The sequence below is a fragment of the Limulus polyphemus genome, unplaced genomic scaffold, assembly GCF_000517525.1.
Source record: "Limulus polyphemus unplaced genomic scaffold, Limulus_polyphemus-2.1.2 Scaffold982, whole genome shotgun sequence".
NCBI classification, from domain to species: domain Eukaryota; kingdom Metazoa; phylum Arthropoda; class Merostomata; order Xiphosura; family Limulidae; genus Limulus; species Limulus polyphemus.
In genome coordinates this window covers 84,019-91,865 of record NW_013666592.1, presented here as the reverse complement: position 1 = coordinate 91,865, position 7,847 = coordinate 84,019, and the positions used below count along the sequence as shown (strand labels likewise).

Genomic DNA, 7,847 nt, shown 5'->3' with positions numbered 1-7,847 from the left:
CAAAACAAACAAACAAACAAATCATATATAAGCAATTGCAAATTCATTTCCACAAATATATATTTGGGGTTTCGTTTATTTTTTTTAAATTTACATCATTTATAACAAAAGAGAGAGAGAGAAACAGACAGATAGAAATTTATTTTCCTTTTATTCGCAACCAGATCTTAGCACGTTGAATTCTGTAATATATCAGCATTAGATTATTCAGTAAACAAAATACCAATATTTCTTCAATAAAGCAACAAAAGCTAAAGAAAGTGTTTTAATATATAAGTAAAGGAACTGGTGAACAAAGAATGAAATAGATGCAAAGAAAGACGGACAGATAAACTTATGAAGAGAAGTTAACTGCGTTGATCTAGAACTAAACTATCAATCACATCTGTCATCGCTCCAGTTGCAGCTTCTTGACTTGATGAATGTCTCCAGCTAAATTTATGATTATGATTGATCTGAGTGAAACAGAAAGCATTGTATTCTAGATGAATAATCACGTGGAAAGCAGTAACTAGAATCTCAGTTTCACACGAAGCACTTGAAACCTGAACCTAGGACAGTCCATAAAAAATAACAAGTATAAACCTTGTAAAATACAAGAAACGGTTTTCTTCTTGGAGAATTTGGCAATATCGATTCATCGTCGTTACCCTTCTTTTTTTTTAGCAATACTTCAAACTAACATTTTATCATTCAGACCGTTTTTCTTTTCACCGACTTTCATTTAGTTTTCATAAGATGGAAGCTTCTGATAGGATGTATTTCTTTTTTCTCTCTCTTTTCGTTGTCTATGAAATATAATACAAGTATAAGATGGTTTGAAAGCTTGTAAAATACCAATGTTCTTAGGAGATATAACTCATGGTACATAAAGGTACATCAATTGTTCTAATAACTCTACATTATTCGTATGTCCCATTACCATCAGTAGATTTAAGTTACTATGTTAAAATGTTGTACAATTTCACTCATTATTTATATTTTAGTCTATGAATTCATTACTCTGGTCTAGCAGCAAAACAAGTACAATGTTATCAATGGAGTCGGTGGTAAAATTATCAATGGTAATTCATGGAGACAAATATACATTATGAATATTTATAAGAAAAAAAACCGAAATAGCTGGTGCTACATAATATACTTTTTTTTTTCAAAAACATTTTTCTCTAGGAGTTAGAATTCAGATATAAATATTCTTACAGAAACGACGCATTCCAATGATTCACTGATTTAACGCACTAAGCAAGGTAATCTCATGCACTTACACATACATCAACCTGAACATTTCCATTTCGGCGCCCAGCTTCGATCGAGCTTCGAAACTACATTATGACAGCCTTATTTCGCTTCGGAATATAACTAAACATACACATGAGTAACACAGAAGAAGTAAAATGTAATCTTTGAAAGCCTTTTCTATGTGTAAATTTCAGCATGTAATAGTTGTAGGATTGTGGGAACGAAACCACGTGCTGTTAAGAAGAGACTATTTAATTTCTATTCTCTCCGTGCTTCGCTTATTAGGTCGAAGGACTAGAGCCAGAACGTAATTCCAGTAGAGAATTCGACGTTTTATGGTCGGTTTTCCATCAGCTTGCTAATTCTTTCAACCATACTAAATTGTGCCGATGCACAATGAATACTAGTTGCTCATTACAATTTTACATAAAACTAGAAAACGTTCGCTGGATAGATAGAGAGGAAAGATAGATAGATTTAGAATGTAGTCCATTACTGTAAGCGTTGCATGCATCGAATTTTATGTTAAAATTAAGCATGAGCGCTCGTATGTTAAATCCCTTCTGTTAATAACTCTTATTAAGACTATCGTGTTCACATAGATCTTGTCTCTGTGTTTGTAAGTCAGTTGTCTTCTACACTTCACCTTTAGAGTACAATCCGTCCTTTTCAGCATAAAGACAATATTACAGACACCTGGAGCTTATTTCAAACTACAGAAGAAGAAGAATATTACATTACAACTTTAAGTGGCCAGTCTGTGAGGCCGTTTTTCTTTTTCTTTTCTTAAGTCAAAAAAGATCAATATCTGCCGGAACTGAGGAGCTTGATCCAGAAAAATGGCCTCGTTACGAAGACAGCTGGTCCATGCTTAATGTTTTAGTGCGCGTATTTAAAAGTCAGTTCGTCACGAACCCTGAGTATACGTTGTAACAGTCTGGCATGCACTCCAGACGCTCTAATTATCCTCAATTACTCTGGCTCGTGTAATGATTGATTGAACAAATAGCTTATGTCGATCACCAACTTTAGTAAGTCTGTTATTACAACTAGGAATTTATAGAATGGTCTCACGTGATTGGTACTGAAGGACTGACTTGCATACAGATTCTTATATTGTTTTATTGCTGTTTCTTGTTGTCTAGTATTCGAAATGTTAGGCAACCGCATATGTGTCATATGCAAGTACCATTTTTTTTAATGGCTCTTTTTTTCAGGAAAACAAACCAATACAATTGGTGAAACGGTTAGTTTATATAACGTTATTAATTGCTAAATATCTTTCTAGATGTCTTATTTTTAAAAAATGCATGTTGATGTGGGCTGATATTTCGGATTATTGACTACGAAAAATTTGAATTTTTCAGTTAATAGCTTTTTTATTTATGATAAAAACATGAAGACTGTGAAAATACACAACTATCTTAAATTAGGTTTAAAATAGATGTTATACATTACTTAACTATGTGTGTTTCGAATTTTCCAGACTTAATTTCCTAATTCTCAAAAAAAGGAATCAGCTTTACATACATTGGACAAATTAATGTAGAGATCACCAAATAGTGGCAAAATATTTACAAGTAACTAAATCATAATTCGAAAAATATTAGCTAAACTGAAATTTTGTGTCCTCTTAAGGTAAACTATTAATCACCGAGCTATGAACGTGACTCTGGTCCACATGCTACATCTTCTAGTTTCAGGATATCTGCAGCAGTCACACGCTTCAGAAATACTGGCAAATTTTAGAGTTCTCAGTAATATTTTTCCTACTGTACTTGAGAATTTGTCCATTTAGAGTAACCAACATGGCCTACGATGTCGTTGTACGCCCTGTATTAGTTTTATAGAGAATATCTGGTACATATTTTCTTACTTCTAGCATTTCTAGTGCATTTGGTGTGCAACACGTTCCTGTCTTGACTTCTCAAGTTTCCTACAGTGCATTTGGTTTGTTTTTGTTTTCTGAATTTTGTTCAAAGCTACACGAGGGCTATCTGTGCTAGCCGTTCCTAATTTAGCAGTGTAAGACTAGAGGGAAGGCAGCTAATCACTGCTACCCACCGCCAACTCTTACGCTACTTATTTACCAACGAATAGTGGGATTTACCGTCACATTATAACGCCCCCACGGCTGAAAGGGCGAGCATGTTTGGTGAGATGGGGATTCGAACCCGCGACCCGCAGATTGCGGTGCATTTGGTGTTCAATCCGTTCCTCTCTTGACTTTTCAAGTTTCATATAGCATATATAGTGTTCAATCCGTTCTGCTCTTGACTTCTTAAGTTTCCCACAATGTTTTTGGTGCTCAATCCGTTCCTCTCTTGACTTTTCAAGTTTCATACAGAGCATTTGGAGTGCAATTTGTTCCTGTCTTGTATTCTCAAGTCTCCTACTTTGGTTTGGATAATATATTTTTAATTAATGCTTTACTTTTTTGTTTTAATTTCTTTTGAATTAATTTTGAAATCTTCACTGAAAAGTTTAAGGTGGAAAATCTTGCTTTAATTTATGTGAATAAAATAAAGCTTTCAGCTCATTCTTAGATTCTGATTTTGTTCACTGAGAATAATTTCTGGGCACAAAATGTTACTATCACTTATAGTGTCTGTATTGTTATTTTTCTCTAAATTACAAGAAACACTTCATAGTGAACAGGAATTAAGGTTCAAGCTTACCTTTTTCTTTTCTGTATGAAACGTGACTTCTTCTAATTATTTAAACTTAGTTCTTTCCGTTCAGTATGAAACATAATTTATCCTAATTATTTAAACTTAGTTCTTTCCGTTCAGTATGAAACATAGTTTATCCTAATTATTTAAACTTAGTTCTTTCCGTTCAGTATGAAACATAGTTTATCCTAATTATTTAAACTTAGTTCTTTCCGTTCAGTATGAAACATAGTTTGTCTTAATTATTGAAACTTAGTTCTTTCCGTTCAGTATGAAACATAGTTTGTCCTAATTATTTAAACTTAGTTCTTTCCGTTCAGTATGAAACATAGTTTGTCCTAATTATCTAAACTTAGTTCTTTCCGTTCAATATGAAACATAGTTTGTCTTAATTATTGAAACTTAGTTCTTTCTGTTCTGTATGCAACTGAATTGTCTTAATAATTCAAGCACAGCCCTTCCTGTTCTTTATGAAACAAGTCTTGCCCTAATTATTTAAGCTTAGCTCTTTCTGGACTGTACGAAATGTGGCTTGACCTAATAATTCAAGCTTAGCTCTTGCTCTTCCATATGAGACGTAACTCGCCAATTTCTTTTCTGTTAATTTGACAAGATTAGCATTTCGGGAAATGAAGACATTTGATAAACGGCGGTATCCTCGCCGACATGCAAATATTACGGAGACCACATAAACTGAATGTGGATGCTTTATGTTTTTGTTAGGTACTAATTAAACATAATATTTGTGCTCCAGTAGGCTACAAGTGCGATAATATAGAACAAGAGTATACACAATCTCGAGCTTAGGCAGAAATTTATATAAAGTGTTTTGAGACTACTTTTGGAGAAAAAAAAGGAAATTCTTGGTGAACTCATACATTTTTACTGAATCCTGTGCATTTTGATGGTATATGAAACTGTTTTACACCTTTTAACTCAGTTATATATATATATATGGATGCAGTTTAGGTGGTGCGATTGCAGCATATGATATATAAACTATATTCATTATTATTATTATTTACACGTTTACACTTACGTTTTTGAGTCTTGTTCCACAGTTATTTACCAGAAACATGAGGTTAAAGTGTATAATGAAAACGTCCTTCAAGGAAACACTGGATTATTACGATGTCTTATACCAAGTAGCATCAGAGATCACGTGACTGTGACTTCATGGACCCGGACAGATGGACATGTCATATTCCCTTCTCAGTCATATGGTAAGAAGTTTATTGTGGTAAATAGCTTTCAATGTATTAAAAATTTTCAAAATTAGGCTTCATATATTTAGTTATTATGACTCGTAATTTTTCTAACATTGCTGAGCGATTATCACTTTTGCAATTCGATTCGATTATGGATTCGATATTTGTAAATAATCCTGATTACGGTTATCAATTATTCAGGTGAGGTTAGTTTTAGAAAAAAAATATGGGAACAAACCAACAACAAGGAAGCAACGGAAAAAATAACCGATGACTTGGTGTTCATTAACTGAATAAATAATACTAGACATCATACAAGAAAGAATAGTTAATAATAGATGACTTGGTGTTGATTAACTGAATAAATAACACGATACATCATACAAGAAAGAATAGTTAATAATAGACGATTTGGTGTTCATTAACTGAATAAATAATACTAGACATCATACAAGAAAGAATAGTTAATGATAGACGATTTGGTGTTCATTAACTGAATAAATAATACTAGACATCATACAAGAAAGAATAGTTAATAATAGACGACTTGGTATTCATTAAGTGAATAAATAATACTAGACATCATAGAAGAAAGAATAGTTAATAATAGACGACTTGGTGTTCATTAACTGAATAAATAATACTAGGCATCATACAAGAAAGAATAGTTAATAATAGACGACTTGGTGTTCATTAACTGAATAAATAATATTAGACATCATACAAGAAAGAATAGTTAATAATAGACGACTTGGTGTTCATTAACTGAATAAATAATATTAGACATCATACAAGAAAGAATAGTTAATAATAGACGACTTGGTGTTCATTAACTCAACAAATGAGATGTCTTATAAAAAGAATAGTTACTAATAGATGACTTGGTGTTCATTAACTGAATATATAACATGATACATCATACAAGAAAGAATAGTTAATAATAAACGACTTGGTGTTCATTAACTGAATAAATAACACGATACATCATACAAGAAAGAATAGTTAATAACAGATAATTTGGTGTCCATTAACTCAATAAATAATACTAGACACCATACAAGAAAGAATAGTTAATAATAGACGATTTGGTGTTCATTAACTGAATAAATAATACTAGACATCATACAAGAAAGAATAGTTAAGAATAGACGATTTGGTGTTCATTAACTGAATGAATAATACTAGACATCATACAAGAAAGAACAGTTAATAATAGTCGACTTGGTGTTCATTAACTCAACAAATGAGATGTCTTTTAAAAAGAATAGTTACTAATAGATGATTTGATGTGAGACGTCATACAAGAAAGAACAGCTGATAATAGATGAGTTGTGCCAATTAACTTAATAAATAATACGAAAGGTCGTACAAGAAGGAACAGGAATCTGGAACTACAATTTGTTTTATTCATAAATGAAAAAAAATTGTAACTTGTTATTTTGCCTTGTTCATTTCTTCGAAAAACATTATAATTACGAAACAGTTTGTGTGTACGTGTATATATGTTTGCCTGAACATTATATATATATATTTAATGATCAACAGTCACCTTGTATTAATAACTGACAAGTTGTTTTTGTGTGTGTTTCTTCTGACTAAATCCTAATGAGCTTCCTAACAAACAACACCACGTATTTGGCTGTTTAATATGCATTATGGGAGCTGTATTTCAAACTAGATAGCGTGGCTCTGCTTGAATTGCTTCATGGCTTACCCTGAAATATGGATTCCAGTGGGGTGTGACAGTTCTTACCCAATAAAATTAATTAACCCGACACGCTGGTGTTACCGGGAATAAAGATAACCAGAAAAAGAATGTCATACGAAAGTTCACAAACGTAATGTTTTTAATGATTATTTTTGGTGCACAGTTCAACATTTAAAATGTTTTTTTTTTTCTGTTAGCCCTGTAGATAAGATAATGATAAGAGCAGTGTCTGCGAGTTTTCTCTGCTAGTGAACACACAAACGATGCTCAGTTTTTATGTACTAATCGAATCAAAATGTAGGTATTAAGTAATCGAATAAATTGTATTTCAATATTTATTGTAATAATCGACAATCTAATCGAGATTTTGAATAATCGCTCAGTATTGTTTTCTAACGTGAAAGTTTTAAGTTTGGTTACGAAAATTATAAATTTTGTCTCGCGAAAGAGGAAAGCTTTTGAGTATAAATATTCTGAAACATGCAGTTATAGATATAGATTTTTATTCTTACTATTCCCTAACAGCTTTGCTCTCTCCCTGTAACTCAGCGTCAAGCTTGAAGACTGATAATTTGGTTTTGATACTCGCGTTAGGCACAGCTCATTGTGTACCTTTGCGGTGAACAACAAACAAAACAGCTTTGACTTGACACCATATAAACATATTTATTCATAAAAGACAAAATTAGACATTTATGTTAAAACAAAATTAAGTATGAGAATTACTGATTGGTAGATAATTAGTTTGTTGTGCATGAAATGGAGGAGACCGCGGGGGGAGAGTTGTTCACCTGCTTGAAATAGAGGGGACCGCGAGGGAACGTTGTTCACCTGCTTGAAATAGAGGGGACCGCGGGGGAACGTTGTTCACCTGCTTAAGGAAAGAGCAAAAATGTTTGATTTTGTCCCCAATCATATATTTTTATAAGTAAAGGTACTATCCTTAGAAAATGCTCCAGAATTTCACAAAGTTTTAGCGAGAGCACCCTAAACTATGTGGCCCGGCATGGCTAGGCGGTT

At 32.6% G+C, this 7,847-nt stretch overlaps 1 protein-coding gene across 2 annotated transcripts in view; it reads left to right on the top strand.

Moving 5' to 3' along the window:
- LOC106461537 (Down syndrome cell adhesion molecule-like protein Dscam2) overlaps positions 1–7,847 on the top strand; it is a 97,437-nt gene that overhangs the window by 20,606 nt on the left and 68,984 nt on the right. For both annotated transcript variants that reach the window (XM_022388526.1, XM_022388527.1), the window contains exon 3: positions 4,973–5,134. In XM_022388526.1, coding sequence (XP_022244234.1) covers positions 4,973–5,134 — 162 coding nt within the window. The remainder of the gene's footprint in view (positions 1–4,972; positions 5,135–7,847) is intronic.